General features: G+C 43.9%; 2 protein-coding genes across 3 annotated transcripts in view; both read right to left on the bottom strand.

Moving 5' to 3' along the window:
* Window positions 1-5061: 5061 nt before the first annotated feature.
* The window catches only part of SMIM36 (small integral membrane protein 36), a 37392-nt gene continuing 20827 nt past the window's right edge, over window positions 5062-21626 (bottom strand). Inside the window, exons 2-7 of the mRNA XM_065034781.1 lie at window positions 14628-14709; window positions 10134-10294; window positions 9762-9836; window positions 9282-9383; window positions 8400-8469; window positions 5062-7294 (exon numbers count right to left, since the gene is read on the bottom strand). The gene's annotated coding sequence lies outside the window, so the exon portion shown is untranslated. The remainder of the gene's footprint in view (window positions 7295-8399; window positions 8470-9281; window positions 9384-9761; window positions 9837-10133; window positions 10295-14627; window positions 14710-21626) is intronic.
* Window positions 5062-21626, bottom strand: part of MMD (monocyte to macrophage differentiation associated) — a 36704-nt gene continuing 20139 nt past the window's right edge. The window contains exons 1-7 of one of the 2 annotated variants that reach the window (XM_065034780.1): window positions 20554-20815; window positions 14628-14709; window positions 10134-10294; window positions 9762-9836; window positions 9282-9383; window positions 8400-8469; window positions 5062-7294 (exon numbers count right to left, since the gene is read on the bottom strand). In XM_065034780.1, coding sequence (XP_064890852.1) covers window positions 7094-7294; window positions 8400-8469; window positions 9282-9383; window positions 9762-9836; window positions 10134-10294; window positions 14628-14709; window positions 20554-20582 — 720 coding nt within the window. In that variant the 5' untranslated portion in view covers window positions 20583-20815 and the 3' untranslated portion in view covers window positions 5062-7093. Of the gene's footprint in view, window positions 7295-8399; window positions 8470-9281; window positions 9384-9761; window positions 9837-10133; window positions 10295-14627; window positions 14710-20553; window positions 20816-21626 lie in introns of those variants that run through there. The other variant, XM_021288538.2, reaches the window with a different exon arrangement.

The raw sequence follows: 21626 nt of genomic DNA, 5'->3' as shown, positions 1-21626 counted from the left end.
AATTAGGTGTTTTATTACCGTGAAGTTCCGTGTTTAATATAACTCTGTGTTACACACAAAGTATCTGTTATAAAAACGTGTGCACAAGTGTCCCTGTGCATGTGTAGCTATATGGACAAATAGCTATAAATGCAATAATTATGTTTTCAGAAAGCATATTTAGCAGAGTATTCTTAATAAATTCATCATATTGCCATTTACAAAACAGATTCTAGTGCTATGTAAAGGCGTGCTTACAGGAAAATGATGTAAACCACTTTTCTGGGGCTATACACATCCATCAGTGCCCTCACCCCGCCTTGGTGACAGGAACCAAAGTTTGTCAGGTACCAAGTCACACAATCAGCCCAGATCACTGTAATATGATACACATGCCCCATGTGCTTATGTGTTCTTAGATGACGTGTAGATTTAGCAGCTGTTTATTATTTTATATAATGTATACAACAGATAATATGTGCTTTTAGAGGGAGCTATATTTTTAATGTACAGTGATGTATGACAGAAAATTTCCATATAGAATTAGTCATTAGCATACACATGTACATATAAATAACCATGGGGAGAGAAACGTTCCGTGGGTGTGTGGGCAGAGCTGCATTTCTCCAGCAGCACCCACAGCTCTGCCGGAAACCCACTGGGGTACTGGCACCATCCTCATCCTGTGGTACCAGCACCATCCTCCCCATGCGGTACCCGCATCATCCTCCCCGTGTGGTACCGGCACCATCCTCATCCTGTAGTACCCGCATCATCCTCCCCGTGTGGTACCGGCACCATCCTCATCCTGTAGTACCCGCATCATCCTCCCCGTGTGGTACCGGCATCATCCTCATCCTGTGGTACCTGCATCATCCTCCCCGTGTGGTACCGGCACCATCCTCATCCTGTGGTACCCGCATCATCCTCCCCGTGTGGTACCGGCACCATCCTCATCCTGTGGTACCCGCATCATCCTCCCCGTGTGGTACCGGCACCATCCTCATCCTGTGGTACCTGCATCATCCTCCCCGTGTGGTACCGGCATCATCCTAATCCTGTGGTACCCGCATCATCCTCCCCGTGTGGTACCGGCATCATCCTCATCCTGTGGTACCTGCATCATCCTCCCCGTGTGGTACCGGCATCATCCTAATCCTGTGGTACCCGCATCATCCTCCCCGTGTGGTACCGGCACCATCCTCATCCTGTGGTATCCGCATCATCCTCTCTGTGCGGTACTGACATCATCGTCATCCTGTGGTACCCGCATCATCCTCCCTGTGCAGTACCGGCACCATCCTCCCCATCCGGTACCCGCACCATCCTCCCCCTGTGGTACCCGCACCGTCAACATCACCGAGCCCAGCTCCCTCGGCAGCACCGACAGCAGAGGTCACGCAAGAGCTGTGCAGCGGCTTTTCCTCCTTCCTATCTGGCCGTATCCTCCAGAATGCATTTTTCCCTCTGTGACGCTGCAGTATGTATAATACTTGACCCTAAGAGGATGATGATCAATTATTTTGTATATTAGGAGACACAATTTCAACCAAAATACGAGAACTGGCCACACTATTAGGGAGAAAACAATAGTCAAGTTTCACCTGGGACTGATGAAACAAGCCAGAGGTAATTTCTTCTAACAAAGACTTTGGCCAAGTGACCTCGTTCTTCTCCACCGTATTTCAGTTGCTGTTTCACATCTGTGCTTTTGCAGCCTTCAGCCGGGGGGGCTGATTTTGTCTCTGCATTTACCCCCGGGCTCTCTGCTGGTTTCTGGGTATCACCTGCTTCGGGCTTGCTGCTGTTCTCCTGAAACACAGAATTACAGCTCCTGCTCCCTCCTCTCCCTCCTTGTGCACTGTGACCAGTTTCTCATGTCCTTATGTCACATTATCAGCTGGGAAAATTGTTTCTGAAGTCATCCTGGGACACCCCACTAATGGTTAAATGAGGTGGCCATGAAGAAAGATTGAAGGGATTGAGTGTGTTTAAATCTAAGGGAGAAGCAAGCTGGGGAAGTGGTGACCATCTCCAGCTGTGTAACAGCTGAGCCCATGGCAGCCAGGACAAGGAGTAACGGGCTGAAGTTACAGCAAAGAAAATATTGCTCGGACAGCAGCAAAAAGCCTCAGAGGGCAGAGGGTGAAACACTGAAATAAACTGCCTGGGAGGATTGTGAAATCCCTGTTGTCAGAGGCTTTTTAGAACAGGTCAGACAGGCACGTCAGGAATGACAGGCAGAGTTCATCCCGCCTGCGGGCACAGGACGGGCTAAAAATATCTCGAGTGCCTTCCTTCGAGCTTTCTGTGCAGTGATTTAGCAGAAGGCTGATTAAGCTGCTCAGCACCACCATCAGCTGCAAGACAAAAGCCATTTTCATTCCCTCAGATGTTCACATATGAAGATACACATTTTAAAAAAAACACAAACTCCATATTCCCTTCCTAAACTAATCCATGGCTTCCTAAGTGCAGGGTTTTTAATTTGCAAAGCTGGTTGAGTCCCCACAGCAATGATGTTCAACCCTTTGGCATTTACGATGCTGCTAACTCATCGCTGTTTGAAGCCGAACACACCGCAGGCTCCTGAAGTTCTGTAGATGTTGTGTGTTGGGTTTCAGTGTTTCCACATCCTGAATAACAACAGCTCTCCCTCCAAGCATCCTGTGCTCTGCTCTGAACGTCCTGCTGGAGACCAGACTCGGTCTCTGGCCGATCATGCCAAGGAACCACAAACTGGCTGGTTGCTGCCCGTACAGCTCTGAGCACTCCTGGGAGGAAATACAACACACCAGAAAGCCAGGAGACATCTGCTGGAGCTCAAACCACTGACTCAGAAGTTCTCTACTAATGGCTTTTCACCTGTGTGAAAATTTAAGGGATATTTTGGAAGGCACCTAAAGGATTTGGGCGCACAAAGCTACAGCTGGCAGGGCTCGTGCTGCCGAGCAAGAGACACCTGAGCAGATCCTTCGGAGAGCCGCTCGCTTCATTGGAGTCCATGATGTAACTTTGGTTATAAAACCGGTGCTGGCTCCACTGCCGGCCTTCTGCAAGAGGATTTTGGGTCCCCAGCCTATCCTTAGTAACCAGTGCCCTGGTTCTACAAAGGGAATGAGTGTTTGCCACCCTGACCATTCCCAGCACCAACAGGTGGTGCCTGGTGAGAACCAGCCAGCAAGCAGACCCCCAGCTCAGTAACAAAACACCAGCTCACCACAAAACACCACCCAAACAGGAATCTGAAAGCTCTTCTTTAATGAAACCACTGCTTTCCTCAGAGATTGGGCCTGTAAGACTGAACTGCTCCATTAGTTCAGCCTGTCCACAGCACAGATGCTCTTGGGTGCTTCACCTCCAGCTTCTTCTTTGCTCTGAATTTTCAAGCCAGGCTGCAAAGCGCAAATCCAGCCCTGAGCAGCCTGGGGATGCGCAGCCTCCAGCACATCCCACCACTGGTCCTCCCAGCGCTGCTTTAACACCAAATTAAAGCATCCAAACATTTCCAAACTGCCACCAGCGAATGTTTCAGGTGCTTAAAGCACATTCCCTTTCCAGACTATGAGAGTGCTTAGAGAATTTATTCAGACACATGACGAATGAAACACTTTCAGGCAGCAGGACGCAGCCTCTCGCTGAGCGACCCACAGAGCTGTTCACACACCCCCCTGCCCAGCCCACTCGTTCTCTTGGTACCTGTTTTTAGCTTTAATCTTATGACACCTATTGATAGGGAAAGCAATTAGCGAGCAGAGACCAACATCCTGCATTCCATTAAAAATAGCAAAGCATGGGGAAAAGGCTTAGTCAAGCACGTGATGCAGCTGTGACAGCTCAGCCTGCAGGGACAGCATAGGGCCACATACACCCGACCTAAATAATTGTATAGGTGACTCAAAGAGGTTTCCAAACCAGCAGCAGAGTCCTGAGCGTCAGATTAAAGAATACAAAGAAACTGCGCACTCCTTAAATGAATGCCCATCAGATAACTGAATTATTTTTTAGTGCATGCAATACTGTGCTAGAAAAATATGACCTGAAATTATACGGTATTCAAAGTACCTGTTGCATCCTTGACATCCTCTGGAAAGATCCATCAACAAAATTAAAACATGTTATCACTACTTCAGTTACACTCGGTGTACCTGTTGCGCTTCTAAAACCTGGAAGCACTGAAAATACAGAAGCAAGTACTTTAAAAACATTTGCTTCAGAAGAAATCCCATCCCTGCTACTGCAACAACCATTACAGCAAAAGCACTGCTGTTCTGGTGGCCAGCAGGATGACCATGAGCCAGCACTGGGCCCTTGTGGCCAGGAAGGCCAATGGCATCTTGGAGTGGGTTAGAAGGGGGTGGTCAGTAGGTCAGAGAGGTTCTCCTGCTCCTCTACTCTGCCCTGGGGAGAACACATCTGGTACATTGTGTCCAGTTGTGGCCCCTCAGTTCCAGCAGGACAGGGAACTGCTGGAGAGAGTCCAGCGCAGGGCAACAAAGATGCTGAAGGGAGTGGAGCATCTCCCGTGTGAGGAAAGGCTGAGGGAGCTGGGGCTCTGGAGCTGGACAAGAGGAGACTGAGGGGTGATCTCATTAATGTTTATAGATATATAAAGGGTGAGTGTCAGGAGGATGGAGCCAGGCTCTTCTCGGTGACAACCAATGATAGGACAAGGGGTAATGGGTTCAAACTGGAACACAAGAGGTTCCACTTAAATTTGAGAAGAAACTTCTTCTCAGTGAGGGTGGCAGAGCCTGGCCCAGGCTGCCCAGGGGGTTGTGGAGTCTCCTTCTCTGCAGACATTCCAACCCGCCTGGACACCTTCCTGTGTAACCTCATCTGGGTGTTCCTGCTCCATGGGGGGATTGCACTGGATGAGCTTTCCAGGTCCCTTCCAACCCCTGACATTCTGGGATTCTCTTATTCCTGGGATGAACCAGCCCCAGAGCTGCAATTAGAGAGAGGGGAAAAAAAAGGCTAATTGACATACTTGCTTTTCCAGACACAAATGCATTTTTAGTTCAGCTTTCCTGCAGAAGGGCTGGAGGGGAAAGAAAACCCAACCACCAAGAACACAACAGCTTCCAAATTGCACAAAATGTTTATTGTTAGGTCTAGTACATTCAATATCATATCGACTAGAATACAGTAATTCAAAAGAGTTTTGGCGAATTGAAATTTTTTAAAAACCATTTCAAACACTCCAAAAAGCAATGCCATGAAAAATTAACTTAAAATTAAAACAAACATAGTCAAGCAATAGTTTCACTTTTGACTACAGAAAACCTTTTCTATGTATTTTAGTGGTTTTAACAGTACTGCATTGAAACAAAAGAGATGAACTCACAAAAAGTGGAACATATTAAAATAGACACAATGTTAAAAAACTGAGGCATCCAGATGTGTGAGACTGTTGTAAAGAACGACCCATCCAGCTGTTCCCTTTGGGGCAGTTCACAACTGCTGCAGTGGTGCCATTTCTCCCATCACTTCACACCACACAGCAATTCTTCCTCAACACCTTGAATTTAAAGTCTGTCCCTCTTGTAAATTCTGTATACTAATGTATATATTCTAAAATACGCAAACCGCTGCCAAATCTAGGTGCAATATTAAACGGTACCTTGAAAAACTTCCCTATCTTGGTACTTATTGTCTGCAGACAGGCAATATCCAGAACAAAATCTGAAAAAGGCAACACGTTTCGGTTTTGTTTTTAAATACTGACATGAAAAACTGAGTAAATTAGAAAAAGGATAAAGTTAATCTTAATATAAGACATTCGTTATATAGTGGGAGAATTACAATTATTGGACAAACAGTGTTACAATGACTCTTCTACATCTGGTCATTTAACGCACGTGTTCTACAGTCACCACTTGCTACCACGTTTGGGTTTATCAAGAAAATAAAGACCAGTTTCACTCTGTGTCAGGACCCAGAGCGACAGGTTCTTCACGCTCCCTGGAACGCTGCGCTCGGGAAGAACCAGCGACCAACGCGGCCGGAAATCGCCCTGACCAGGATTTCCCAACAGAACCGGCCCAGCGAGAGCTGGGGGGAACTGGTTCTGTCGGCTGATTTAAATCCCTTTGGAAATCCAAGCTGGAATATAACAGCACCGATATCCACGTACATACCCTGGAGAAGTGGCTGATGGGTTTGGGTAGCGGGTACCGGCTGCCCACCTCCCATCATCCTGCCCACCTCCCATCATCCTGCCCACCTCCCATCATCCTGCAACCCGGGATAAATCAGCTTCTCCAGCTGTTTCACCAACTAAACTGGGAATATTGAAGAGAAACTCATGTTAACTATTTATTTTAAAGCACTTCATTCCAATCAAAGACAAATCAAGGTGCTGTTTTAAGTGGTACTAGAGATGAGCAGAATGCTATCACGTTAAAACTCAGCAGAATCACATTTAGATTTTAGTCAGTAAAAGTGGTTATTACAATTACACTGTAATACAACCTTTGAAGAGGTACAATGTTTGCTTGTCAGTACAGTATGTGGAATGTAACCATTTCTTGCAAGATTTTGCAACAGGAGTAACTGCATAGATGACAGTTGCGTGTTTTCAGTTCAATAAATGTACTCAAAGTTTACAAAAAACACCAAAGTTTTATAGAAAAGTCACATTACACCAAGATAATGGGTGGTAAAAGTAGATTATTTGCGACTCATGTTTAATAAACGGCTAGTGGAAAGGTGATAGAAACCAATTTCAACCCAAGAGTTACATTTTCACTATTGCACTGACTTTACCATTTGGATCGCTAATTTAGAAAAATTCACGTAGTTAAAAATTGTAAAATTAACCTAGAATACAAAATTTGTTTGTAAACATCAGGTCGCCAGTTCTACCAACATGGAATGGACTCTCGGTACTGCAGTACAGTATCTTGGTTATTTACAGCACTTGCCATACGACGGGCAGTTGCGGACACACACATCAGTTCACAGTAACCATGTTCAGAGAACTACCAAAGTCAGTGCAGGGTTTGTTTTTGTGCAATTTTCCGATTTCCTCGAATTCCTTAAGTCAAATAATACTGTTACAGAGGCCAAGTGCAGATTATCTTTTATATATCTATATATCTCACTATATATCTCACAAGTGACGGATTATGTCTGCAGGACTCCTGTACAGGTACTTCCAGATGGCGTAGTAATGCACGGCGGCCGCGGTGGCCACGAAGAGGTGCCAGATGGCGTGGGCGAAGGGGATGACGCCGTCGCTCTTGAAGAAAACCACCCCCAGACAGTAGATCAGGCCGCCCCAGGCCACCTCCTGAAGTCCGTCCGTGTTGCTCTGCCAAATCATAAGGGAAGATCAGGGTTGGGGTGTAAAGCAGGGAGAGGGTGTTACACACAAAGCGCTTTCTGTCGCAACTCAGAACATCCTGGATATGACAGATGGACAAGTGACAATCTCTATATATTTATATAACACCTTGTGAAATAGGTAATAATATATTTATTGTATGTCTCAACAGCACTATGGAAGTGATGGCTCAAGAATTTCTCGTGTTTTGCTTCATGCTCATGAACAGAGGAGACAAACGCAGAGGAAAACAAACCAAACCAAACCACATCATTGTGTGTAAGTGCGAGTTTAATGCTGCAAGCTGGAGGAAGCGCCCAGCAAGGGGTTGATACATTCACCCAGCAAGGGGTTGGTACATTCACCCAGCAAGGGGTTGGTACATTCCCATCCAACAGTCAAGTAACTGGCATCACCTTGTACAGGCAGCAGATTTGTATTGGCAGCAGAGAGGGTTATTCAAAGTTATTTTAAATGCCTAAGTATAAATAAATGTCATAGGTTTGAGGTGGAAAAGATAGAGTAGGATGCTTTATAGATGCACCAAGAAACCTTTTTTTTAAGAAAAAAAGTGCCAAGTGCTGAGAGATCAAGTGCACCAGTTTAATACAGTTCAACTACTCGTCAACTTTTCAATTTTCCCCTGCTTCACTGATAAAAGAAACCTCTAGTAAGAGACAAAATCTTCTAGCTTTCTTGCCCCTAGGTAATTTTGGAAGAGGCAAGAGTCAATTTACTTCCCCCATCTAGGTCCAGACCACAGAATCAATCAATTCAATTTTCCAGAGAGCTCTAACATATACCAGAACAAAGGACAACATGTTATCAGAAGTCCATTCCACTTTCCTAAATAAAAAGCTTCTTTCACAATACGTAGGTGTCCCAGATTCAACAAAAACAAGGTAGCATTTTATTGAATATAAACTATAAACCCAAAATATAACTGACTATATATGGTTCTTCTGCAGAGAATATTTAAAATTATGGTGGACTAAAATTAATATCTTTGCAGAAGAAAGAACATTGCTCTGGAACTTAGGCTCGTTCTAAAATGGGAGTTTGTGTTTGTAATGTTAATCGTCACATTCCTTACCATGGATGTCACCACTAGAGCAGGAGAAAATCCCATTGCTAAATAGAAAAAGAGCTCAACAATCTTATACCTAAAAAGGAACAATTTGAGTCATTTACGGTGTACAAGAGAACGAACATTTCCTTCAACAGTAAATATTTTAGATTTCACATTAGCATGGGTCCATTAAACTATTCAAAAAGCTTTCTATGCAGATAGAGAACTAATGTTTTACAACAAAAATAAAGGTAGCATTTATCTTTGCATGCTACAGTTGCAAGCAATACCTTCTGTAAACACTGCCTAGATGCCTTCATTTGTATTAAGTACCAGTGAGAATAAAACATTGAGACAAGTTGTATTTTCTTATCTGACAAGAACCCCAGTAGCTCATCTCCAAAACAAAACACACTGGAGATTAGTAATGAAAACAGACTCAAGAATTCAGACCTGCAACTCAAGGGCTCACATCTCACAACAAAGACAAGAAGGCAGCAGGAGTCAACACACATCAGCATAGAGAACCAATTTAATGTTGCAGTTTAATCTATACAAGATGCTACAATTAAATTAGGGCAAAAGAGCCATCATTTCAACTGGCTTCTTACCTTACCCACTCTCACCCCTGCTTCCTTGTAGCAAAAGTTAAAGCTTTTTAAACTTTTCCCTCTTTTCCTTCCCACCTCCTTATGAAAAGACAATAAAATCTAAAGACACGTTATGACAGCATGAATACAATCACCTTCTGACAAGATGTAAGTTTGTGTCATTCTCATCACATATTCCCACTGTTTCAAAGCTCTTATTTCAATGTGTGAAAGGCTGGATAGGGACACTCAGAATGCAAGAAAGCCCCCACCTTTTAATTTCGGTTTGAAGTTAAATGCAAATAATAATTCTTACTTTTCGTGGTAGAGAAACACGTAAATGGTTCCTCCAGCCGCCATCAGCCAGATGAACCAACGCATGTGAGATGCCAGAGGTCCCAGCTCACGCAGATTTAACCTGGTGGTGCAAACGTTTCACAAGACAAAAGCGCTCAGTGAATGGACCGTACTGCCACAAGAGTAGCGGGGCTTGATAAAATACATTTTCAGAGCTATAACTTCGGCATGATGGGGGAAAAGATGCTTGGATGCTTTGCATTGATGTGAGGGAAGAATAAACTGGTGTATATGGAATATAAATAAACTACTTTCTGCCGTTTTCTATTATTGCTTTCTGCTCAGCAAATCCCAGGAGGTTACATTATGTTGCACTGCACAATGCGGAATGTGGTCAATTGCCTCTGAGAAGGTACCTGCAGGTTTTGGAAAGCTGCAATGATAAAATGTTTACATGGGAAAAAGCTTTGATTCTGAAACTGCGTTTCAGATTTCTTACCATGGTGCATACGATGCCGCAATAAAGACATAGATCATCATTCTGTCACACATGTGAAAGCAATGCTCCATTGTCCTAGTGAGAGAGAACGAGTCACCAAGTCAGATTTTGGAAAGATTCTTGTATCATCTCAGTTTCCTGACACACTTTGGACTAAAAGCCTAGAAAAAAACCAACATATTCCCTGCAGAAAGGCAGCAGAGCTTGGCTCGCTATTTGTTCCAAAAGAGTCAAAGGTGGTTTTTGATGATTCGGTACCATGTACCACTCCAGCCTTCCACAAAATCATGTTTTTGACCAGTTGAGAAACACAATAGGAAAACATCGCAGAACACTGAAATAAAGTATCTCATACAAGAGCTATAGTGATACCTTAGGTGACTCTTTTTCCACGAAACGATATGAAATACTGTGGAGACAATGAAGAGCGCGCAGAGCCCCATGCCGTACATCCACGCCGTTATCTTTTCCCATCGATCGTCAGAGAGCCGGTGGAGAAGGGCACTGCCCACGATGGCGGGAACAATGAGGAGCTACGAAAACAAAACGCCATTGCTAAGTCCTTAAGCAACAGGAGGGCAGGTAAACACCATGTAAGAGCAGAGGTTCTGATTAAGACCATTTGATAGGAAGAAAGACCTCTTTGCAAACTAGGTTAAGGTATTACCCAGAAAAACTCGCCTTTCTTACACAGATATCCCAGCTGTTTACTAGTCTTAAGCTATGACGTGCAATGCTCAAATGGGCCAATGGAATCTGATGTCAATCACTTTTTCCAGTTATTATTGTATATAAAGTAATATGGTTAAAAGAAAGAAGCAATTTTCTTATCACCTCTTTCTTTGCACCTTCAGAATGCAGAATACAGCTACAAATGAGTGCGTGGATGAAGACCTGAATTAATCTCTTTTCTGCCTTGTCCTGGCTCTGAAGAACAGTTCTACTTCTCACAGGGAACAGCACTATATTAACTTGAGAAGGATTTATTGTTTTTTCTAAGTATTCTATTTGGAAACACTTTCCCTCTGTGCCCGATACGCATCATGGGAACAGTTAGACTAAACAAGAGATGTTTTATCACTCTTTTTCTGACCAAAAATAGCTATATGAAGGACAAAATCCAGAAATGATACCCTGCTGTTCCAAGCCAACTGGATAAAAGTTCTTTAGATACTAATGCCATGGTAGATAACATACGACACAATGAACTTCATTATATCATCCATCTTACGAAAGAAATATAACACTTTAGTCAACAAAAGGCATATTTTCCCATGTTCGCTTTAAAAAATGTCTAGCTCAACAATTGCATTTTAATCTTTAGAATGGAGGAGAAATCAATCAGTCCTTTCAAAGGAGGGGTATTTACCAAAACAGTAGACAAAGAATCAGAACTAATAGAATGAGTGTGATTGTGCAGTGTCATTTTATAGCAAGGACAGAGCACTTCCGAGGAGCCAGCCTTCCTATTCAAAAAACTACCTTCAAGCCACAAAAAACTTTGCTTATTTCCTCATGAAGTGCAACTCTTCCAAATAAATATCCTCAAATGCGGCAACTTATGGTACTGTGAACAAACCGAGAAGCGTGACACTCCGATTTAGTGATTTAGCAAGTATTAATGAAGGTGCTAAAAATTACAAATGGGGTTTGTAGAGAGATTTACAGAACAGGAAAGCAGGCAACAGCTTCACCAAGTTTTCTAGAGAAATGCCGGAACAAATTGAGAGCATGAAGCTACAAACTCCTTTGCAATAAGGAGGAAGACAAAGGATTAAAATGTGTTTATTTACAGCTATAGGCAGGAATCTTGAAGAGGAGAACGCCACAACCCGCCCTTTACAGCCACTGCAAGACACCATAAGCGACACAGAAAGATGCTGTGACCCCAGGAACACTGCAGGGAATCCCACTCTGGTTCCTAGCAAAGGATCTGGGATCTCCCATCTATCTGAGGTTGCTTAGGATCCTGGTACGTTGGTATTTTATCTGGAGAAAACCCTTCCCATAGGTGGGTTTAAAAATCTGCTTCTCTGTGTATAACGTTCACGGCAAATTAAGTTGTTTTCTTCGCACACCAGGCGACGCAGGTCATGTAGTCAGCAACAACAACCTTTGATGCACGAGCCGCCGCAGCCAAGCACGGCGTTGTTGTCATGAGCTCATGGAGAGGGAAGCACGAGCAGCATAAAAATGGTCCCTACGCTTCCTCTGTGGAAAGGAAGACAATGGAAAAAGCAACAAAGCTGCCAAAAGGACACGTGGCACTTAGAAGGAACACGAAGGCCCGTGTCCCTGCTCCGCGGCTCTCTGCTGGCACAGGGACACAAGCAGGTGCAGCGATGGGCTCCAGCTCGGGCTGCGCCGCACACGGAGAGGAGAAACCACTAGTGTCGGTCAGGTAGAATGGAAACGTTTTCATCCTAAGAGCCCTTCTGAAATTTTGATGACCCCTTCTTCCATGCTCAAATGGCCTGGTAAATGCTCCAAGCCTCATTGGTAAAATATTTATACTACTTTTTTCCATGCGCCACACAACCCAAGTCTGGAATAGAGAGACTGTAACTTATTTTAAGAATAGTTCCTCCTTTTAAGGCAGTTGGAAGAAACTTTTAGAGCAGGAGAAAGCAAACCATGCCTAAATTCTGAGGTTTTAATGCAACAGAGCACCTCTTTTGTCTGATTAACTTTATGTACACCAGAAAGTTTCACGATGCTACAATCTCCACCTCTGCCTTATATTTAGCTCACCTTACAACTCAAATTCTCGTGCCTCCTGCTTTTCTCATACACTGTTTCCTTCCTGTTCTAAACACTGTCGCTGTACTTAACGGCTCAGCTGCTCTTCCTGTCTCCCAGCGCCTAAACTCAATACCATTTAAAGCTAAAAAGATCAAGACATAGCCTTGCTCATTAGAAATTTGAAGATATCTTACTATGTTACCCAAAGCTGGCTTTCAGGTATTGTAACAAAACGTTGTGCGTGGGATTCTGTAACCCCATTTATTGTTTTGGTGGTGTTTAGTTTATTTATTTACTTTAGCATCTGCCTAAGCAGACTACTGTGTATTTTTAAGTCAAAAACCAGATAGATAGGATACCTACAATACAGCCACGCTCATAAAACACAAGCTGAATACTTTCTGCATTATGAATAAAGCTTTGAAAAAAACAATATATGGAGAACCATTGCTAAACTCTGCTTTGTAGAAATCAGATAAATGTCTAACTGAAAACTCAGACTGTAATCCAGCAGTAAAGACTCAACCACTTGACCTTCTATCATTTTAGTACAACATAAGGTGTAACATAAAGGAAAAGCAAGAATCCCCCCCCAGCTTTTTCTGTATAATCCACCGTGCTTTCCCACAATAGATTCCTATTCCAAGGTTTTTAATTCTGATTGAAAGGTATTTATTATATATAGTTTCAATTAAGGAGTGACAATCCCTCTGTTACTCTACACTTTATCTTCTTCCACAATGTATGTTAACATTGCATATTCCCAAGTTGTTAGCAGTTCATGGTAGGTTTTAGCACATAGCTCAGAAATAAGTAGCTTCATCAGCAAACAGCAACATACCAGAAAATACTGATGAACACCTTGGCTGGAACCCACAGCTGACAGGCAGCAATGCCACACGCCTGTTTTCAAGCAGACGAAGGCCAGAATTGCTAAGGAGTACAGCAACTTCTGCCAGATATTTTGAAATCTGACTTCGTGGCCAGAGTAAACAGGATTTGTACAAGGATTATGAGATAAACTACATATTTGTGCTAACTAACAGTTGCTTCATTCTCTAGACAAATAAGCACTTATTTACCTAATGCTGTGTATGAGACCCCAGCTTAAAAACACATCCCTTCAGCTTTTCTATATGGAAACCACGGTGATTCTGTTTTTACCAGCAACATCGAGCTGTACGCTGGGTATTTATAAAACAGACAAGAAGGATTTTTAAGAACAGAGCTCTTTCCAGAACTGGAGGGTTCTGTGCACCACCTTGATCACTTGTACCTGGAGCTCACTCAGACACACTGGAGATAAGAGACTGAGGACAAAGCCAAACATACTTCAGATGTTTGGAGTTAAACAAGGGGCTGAGGAGAGGCACAGGCTGCTTTTATAAGAGGGCAAATGCTATCTTAAAAAAACAACAAACACATTTTTAAGTCCTTTTCAAAGTGCCAGACAGCAAATTAAACTTCCCAATTATTTAAAAAAAAAAAGACTGCTTTCCTTATTTTGCATATACTGTATATTCAAATCTAGTATGGATCTGTACATTACAGAAGGAAGGACAGACTGGGAGTTTTAGTAGGGCTGTCTGCATTATTAGTGCCTCTTTCAAAATAGCAGATTTCTCAAAGAATTAATCCACAGATACTCAGTATCAGAACCAAGCTATTCTAGCTCTTCTAGCTAATACCCACAGTCTTATGAAGCCTTCCACTTCTAACATGAATAAATCTTTCATATACACCCACTATATGATTTGCACAATACCATATGAGCACAGTACTGGGAAATTGCCGTGAAGACTAACTAGTACAGAACTATATCTATTTTACCATAGCCATCTTTTGACTGGGAGAGAGGAAAAGCATCGAAGACATGTAACTTACTTGGGTGAAAAGGAATCTGGAGATCCTAGAGATTCAGAACAGGGACTAGTGATTACCAGCCACCTAATTAACATGACATTTTCTGGGCTGTGATAGCTGAAGCTTATATGAGAAAACCAGAGAGGCTGTAAATATGAATATATTCAGACAAAGGTAAACGTTTTGCTAGCCAAATGCACAAACATTTACCAAAACATCTCTTTTTTTAAATTTAACAAAAAAAAAAGGAAATGTACTTACTGCGTGTGTGTAACAGTTTGCAGCATGTTCATAACAAGTGGGTTTGTAGCGGCTGTTTGCTGGAGCTGGGTGGTTCATGAACCTGTTGAATAATAAAGAGGTATTTTTAGGAAAGTTAATAAACGATCTCTTTAAAGTGCCACAAATGAATACATCCAACCTAGTAGTGTTACAAATTATAAGTACAGATAGGTTAAAAGTAACTGTTATTTAAATTGCAAGTTCTCCCAGACAAGTCCTCTTAACAGGAATACATGTTCAATAAATTCCTGTGATGCCTGTGACAGTGGATGGTTATCTTTTCATCCACACCTTGTATACAGAAGTCAGATCCCCTCTTTTCCAACGGCTTGGTCGGGTGAAGAATGAAATATTTCCTATTTAAATTACATAATATGGACTCAAATTGTTCTTGAATTATAGACTTGATCATAGCTGCCCAGGGTTACTCTTAAGTTCTTGAAACTACAGCAATAGTCCAGTTCTATAACACCTCAGAATAAACCAATTTGGACATTGACTTTCCAGTAATATTTGTGTTTGGAGCACTAGATGGTTCGATTTTTCTCTGAGGCTAATCCGACCTTCTGTCTGTAACTATGAGCAAAGCTACGCAGGGATGAAGGAGACCCCAATGGTTAACCCCAAAGAGGAAAGATTTCAACAGGCTTACGACAAACAGACATTCCACCTTTTTCTCTAAGAATTTTCAAACATGACCTCCGAAACAAACAATCACAGCAAACACGGTCCATGCAAGTCAAACCAAATATGGTGAAACTTCAGAAGTTTTTGGAAGAACTTGCCAATACAAATGTTGCATTTAACTAGTCTAAAAAACCCAAACACTTGAGTTGTTTCTGTGAAGTTACACAATTTAAGTCTGTGTATACAAACCGCTAAAAGGCAGCGCACATCTATATGCAACCAGTCAAATCAAAGTTATGAACTACTCCAGGTGTATGTTACACCAGCACGCAAAAGTGATTCTCCTTCACTAATAAATTCCGGTTTCCTCCAGACTGTTATAAAACTATGCACTGATAATTAGTCATGCATCCAACAAGCCAGGAGCAGCTTCACAACCAATACAGAGCACGTCTGTATGTTCAGAACTGAGAGCAGCTTTGTTAGCTGGGTTTATATAAGGCACCTGTATATAAGCCTACACACCCCCCACGAGTGAAGTCAACACCAGACCTAATTTTATGACACCCATAAAATACTGGCCTATCTCAAACCAGGGAAAAACAACCAACAAAAACCCCAACCAGAACCTTACCGTTTGATTAAGCAGTTCCAGGTTTCTGGCACGGAAGATACTTTCTTTAGAAACCACCCACAAAATCAGACAAGCAAACCATTTTTTGTTAACAGCATGGATAGAATTAGTGTCATGATCTCTCCCCAAATTGTGGCAATTTCAAAAAGCAGTTTCAACTAATATAAAGCATACAAAAAAGGTAAATTTCATTCACGGACGTCATGTGTCAATGGTCGTTAGCAAATGAATGATACGTGGGAGTTAATACATGGTTTAAAAATCATAGTTCTCTTATCAGTGACAAATGACACCTTGCTCATCTCCAGGAGGACAACGACATTGTAGTCATGTACACAGGCTCACAGAATGCTTGGAACGTTAATTCTGTCGCCCAGTCTGTACAGCTGCTAGAGACCATCTCAGCATCCTCTCCAAATGGAACATTCAGTTACTCAGTTCTGTTTCCAAGTTAGGAAAACATTTAAAAATAAAAGCATCTGTTGGCTCAGCTGGGTGACCAGGGTTAGACTGTCCTTGCTCAACTCCATCAATTCAGCGTCACACGAAACCTTTCACTGATGACATCTAGAACATGATTACATTTCCCCAAAGGCCATGGTGGTACCTTGGAAGTCTCACAAGAAGTCGGCAATAAAAAAAACCCAAAAAAACACCCCAAACTAAAGAACTCAAAGGAATAAGTTTATACATAGTAGTAGCTCTATAATTTCTGTTGTTCCAAATTTCAATGTAAGGCATTACCATCATGTAAAAATCTATAAACAGTTGAAGGTAGCTTGCTAATGGGACTGTCTGTGATCCATTAGAGGATTACTTTTATTTATTTTTCCATTTTCACTTATATTTATTTAATAGAAAATACACTGGATCTTTCTAAATCAGCCACAACAGAACATGGCATAATTTTAAACAGAATTATGAACACACACTTCAGAAAAGTGCATTTATTATTGGGGCTTCTTATTCTCACTAATTTAAAGACTCTGTTACTAGCAGTAAGAGAGAACATAAAGACACTAACAAAGCCATCCTTCCTGTTATCTACACAAAGAGTTGGGTTTTTTTCCCCTTAGTTCGTGCCTGCACAGGAATGATGCAAATATTCACCCGGGTGGTAACTTCGGGCTGGCAAAACAAGCATTGCATTTCAGACAACTTCACACTTAAAAAAACATCTCAAACTTCTTTTTTCTCTCTAAGAAATGCTTCAATTCTGATTATTTAATTTAAAACAACAACAAAATGTTTAGTAACATGGCTGGTGAACAGAAAGCTTCGGTTTCCCTTTTTATAATACTATTCACAAGCCTTATCAGGAAGAACTTCAGAGGAAGGATCATTTCAAAAGCGGCTGAATAGCGCAGTAATTCCAACCAATGCTTCCCTTGAGCTTGTTTAATTTCCAGTTTAACAGTTCATGTTTAACGTCTTAAGAAACAGACCTGAAGTTTGAAAACAGCTGCTTTGGGATCCTGCACTGAAGTATTCAGCAAAACCAGGAGAAATTGTTTTGACACACGGTTAAAACAGTCATATACTCCCATAGTTACATATACACACTCACACACACATATATATATATATATGACATTGCACTATAAAGGCAAAAGAATCTGGTTGCAGACTTATTGACAGTCTAGAGGCAAAAAGTGTTCTCTTCTTTCTTAAAGATAAATAAATAAATGAACCCACATCACCAGCACCAACAAATGCTTTTTGTTTTCTGCCACGTGAGTTCTGCCACACAGGGACATTGTTTTCCCTCCTATCTGCGGGTCAAGTTCGTCTCTTCTGAAAGAGATAACTGTGTGAAATACAATCTCACTTTCCCGAAAGTGCAAACTCCACATACAGAATGTTTCAAAAAAATGGACAAAATATGAATCGTACACTTCTTTGAAATTGGGTCCATCTTTCTGAAACACCCTGAACTGCATTCAGAGGCTGTTTACTCTGAAGTAAATGCTCTTTATAATACAACTAGTAAGGTTATTATCAATCACACAACAGTCTAAGGTCCCACTGAACAGGAACTACAATTTACAGGAAACATCTTTAAGTGAAACCTTCCGATTCTCTAACAAATCTCTAACGTGTTCTTTAATAGTGAAACGCGAGTCATTTCGTGAGGGGATCTGCAGCATTATCTCACTAGAATGTATAAATACTTCTCCATTTAAGATACTGGCAATCCATGATCTATAATATATTAACTCCTTCAATATCAGAATGTGAAGTTTCTGAAATTAACAGACTAACACCCACTTGCAAGCAGAATGCTTTCGCACTGAACTGAGCTAGCAGTTCATTTTCACAATTTAAACACGTTCTTAAAGCTCAGGAATTACTTGAGGCCGAGGAAGTCCAAGCTTCATAATCTCACAGCAGGCAAACAACCTTCTTTGGTGAGCACATTCCCAATCTAAGTGGCAAAGGGGTGTTGAGAAATGACAATTTAAAACCAGAAAGAAGAAACTCTTACCCCTCCTTTTGTACTAATTGCACTTTGATCTTGAAAGACTTCAAATATTTAAAATTTTAAACATATAGATGAATCCATTCTTTGTGAGAGACCTCTGATCTCAAGTTCCCATTCATTGCCAAGGAGTAGATGCTGTATGTTTCACAGTGAGTCCAGAATTAAGAGATCATAGTATTTGGGAGAGAAAGGAGGAGAAAAATCTGCAGGTTCTTCATGCTTTGTCTCTGCATGCAAACCCAACTTAGAAAAATAAACTATAAAATCCCAAATCGATTACACCTATCTGTGTGCCATTTGTCTGGTATCACAGCGAGCTTATACCCCAACCTGCAGCGGAGAAAAGCACTTTTCAAATCTTGCCTTAGTCTTGATTCCCATCTACTGAATTAATTATTCCTTTAAGCATGAAGTAAAACGTCAGTACAAACAGCAAGCACTGACAATAGCTTCAAAGATCTGGCCTTCTTTAGTCTTTTCAGGAAGTGCATTTCCTTTATTCAGCTCAAAAGGCCTCATACTTCCTTTTATCAGCTTAAAAACACATCACCCCCTTTGCATCTTCTTTTTTTCTCGTGCTTTCCAGCAGCAGGAGAGACCATTTAGACCTAGTAAGCCACAATAATGGTATATGAGAAACTGCAACAAGGTGAGGATAACTCCACAAAACCAGCAGCAGCACACATTAAATGGGGTTATATATTCAGATACTGAAGCCATTTTTATGTGATCTACGCTCTTTGTTTTCAACAGGAAAAATAAAACCACAACAATCACGAGCAGGTCAAAATAGAACAGCACTACATTTCCATGATGACCATTTAGGTAAGATTTTGAAGAGAAACAAATAGGTTTATAAAAAGCCTGCTTTCTTTGACCAAATTGGCAGATACTTCTTTATTAATTCAGTCCATTGAGTTCAAAATAGAGCCATATACCTCTGGACTAGGAACCTTCCTTCCTGGATTAGAAAATATCTTCTTGTGGTTTGTAACTGTTCACAGAACCTTTACTATTGCTGAACAACTGAGTCACAGAAATAATTCAGATCTGAAGCAGACCACTTATTTGGAAATATCAGTGAAATCACAGGCTGTGTAAAGGTTAACGTAACTACAGCACGACCCTAAAGACAAAATTAAATCTGCAATACTCTGAGAATCCACTAACAATTGTGGTATCATATATAGATTAGGTGACGGAAAAAAGCGTCTGTGCATCCCACTGACCTCCCAAAAGATGCCTCAACCTTCTGGCAAGCATGAAAGGTGAAATTTTAAGTGAGGAGTGGGGAGGGAACAGAAGTCACGGCCCGTCACCTGAGCTCGGGGCCAGGTTACCAGCCAGCGCACCAGCCGAGGTATGGGCTGCTACACAAACCGGGGCTGACCACATTCATATTTGTCTTTTTTTCAATTTTATGTCCCTTTTAGTACTTAGACTTTGGTTTCTTGGTCAAGTTGGTGAAAGGAGAGCGGGGCAGCCCCACAGCAGTGTGCCTGCTGAAGGGAAACCATGGCAGAAACTGGTCATATCTGGGAGACAAGACCCTCACTCAACAGTTACTGGCCTTGCTCGGCGCTTGGAGCAGTGAAGTACTTGAAACCCACACTGACACGTTTACCAAGAACCTCGACCGCACCGTCCACCCCCCGTGAATACGAGCAGCATCTTCAACCCGCCCCGAGAGACACCCGAACAAAGAGCCCCGGCGCTGCGGGGCCGCGCACACAGCCAGCGCGGCCGGGGCAGCCGGCGGGCCCGCCCGGCCCTGCAGCCACAGGTCGGGAGGCGCGGCTGGGGCCGGGGGAGGCAGCGCGGCCGGATGCGCGAACCTTCACCCATTTAAACGGGGGGGAAAGAAAGAAAATAAATAAATCAAAGACACGCAGAGGTCCCCTCACAACCCGGCCGCATGGCTTTGCTCTCCCCGCCCGGCACCGGCGATGGCGACCGGCGCCTCAACAGCGGGGAACGAGGAGATCTCGGATACCCGCATCCCAGCCCAGCCCGACCCCGAGCTCGGCCGCGGTCGTCCCAGCCCCAGCGTGTCCGCAAGCAGCGAGGGGAGCGCGGAGCGGGGAGGGAGGTCCCATCCCTCCAGGGGGCCGCAGGGCGGCTAAGAAAATGGGGATTCTCGCCGGGGGAGGGGGCGACCTCACCTCCTGAACCTCTCCTGGAGCCGCCGCATGGGTCCGGGCCGCCCGCCCCGGCCGGGCTGCGGGCGGGGGGTCGGGACGGGAGGCTGCGGACGGCTCCTGAGGCGGCGAGGGCCGGAGTCCGGGCCCTCATTGGCGTGCGAGCCGCCGCGGCGCGGAGCGACGGCCGCCGCCGTCCGTCGGTGAGGCGCGGGAGCCGGGCGGGCGGTTGCGGGCGGCCGCTTTAACCGGCTTCTCGGCGGCTCTCAGCCCTCCCGGCCCGCGCGTCCCTCCGCCCCTGCCCGCCCCCAGCGGCCGGGCCCGCCCCCGCCGCGGCAATGGCGGGAGGGAGCGGAGGAGGGCGGCGGGGAGGCGGCCTGGCGGTGCGGAGCCCCTGGGCGAGGGAGACGGCGGCCGCTGGCCGAGGCCGGTTCCCCGCGGCCACGTCTACCCCGGGAGCTGGGGGCTCGGGGTGGAAGCGCCGGGCGGGGTCCGCGGCCTGGCTGAGCTGGGCTTGCAGAAAAACACCAGGAGCAGCAGCGATGTCGGCGCCCAGGGGGCTCCCCGAGGGCCGGGGCTGCACCTCCAGCTCTGCCCGGAGCCCAGGGAGGGGCGGCCGCAGTTTAACAGTGCCAGGACGTGGTGGTTGAGTTGCCATCATCTCAGCACTTTCCCCCCAATAAGCAGATAGCCGAGGACTTGGCGGTTTCAACACGCCTAATATTTATCCTGTAGAAGCTGAAAGAGCCCTCCACAAGGGACATGGCACAGGCTCAGTGAGGCTGCAACCCGGGGGTTCCCTCACCTCTGGGCCTCCGCGCAGGGACCCTGCCCAGCGTGGCCCAGGACAGCACTGCACCACGCTCCGGCAAAGCCAGGGCACGAAGCTGCACGTGGAACAATTTAGTTGGCTCTAAATCAAGGTCACAGTGGCTAGACTGCTCGTGATAACCCGGCGAGCTGTCTTCCTCTTTCCCGCAGCCCTAAGCCATGACCTTATCTACTCAAACCAAACTTTTGCAGGCAGGGGTTATTTTACATGAGCAAAGAGATTGTCAGGCATGCTTCCGTAAGATGAATGTGGTGTTGTCTTGTAT

The sequence above is a fragment of the Columba livia genome, chromosome 18 (assembly GCF_036013475.1).
Source record: "Columba livia isolate bColLiv1 breed racing homer chromosome 18, bColLiv1.pat.W.v2, whole genome shotgun sequence".
Taxonomy (NCBI): Eukaryota; Metazoa; Chordata; class Aves; order Columbiformes; family Columbidae; genus Columba; species Columba livia.
This window is presented reverse-complemented; position numbering and strand designations above follow the sequence as displayed.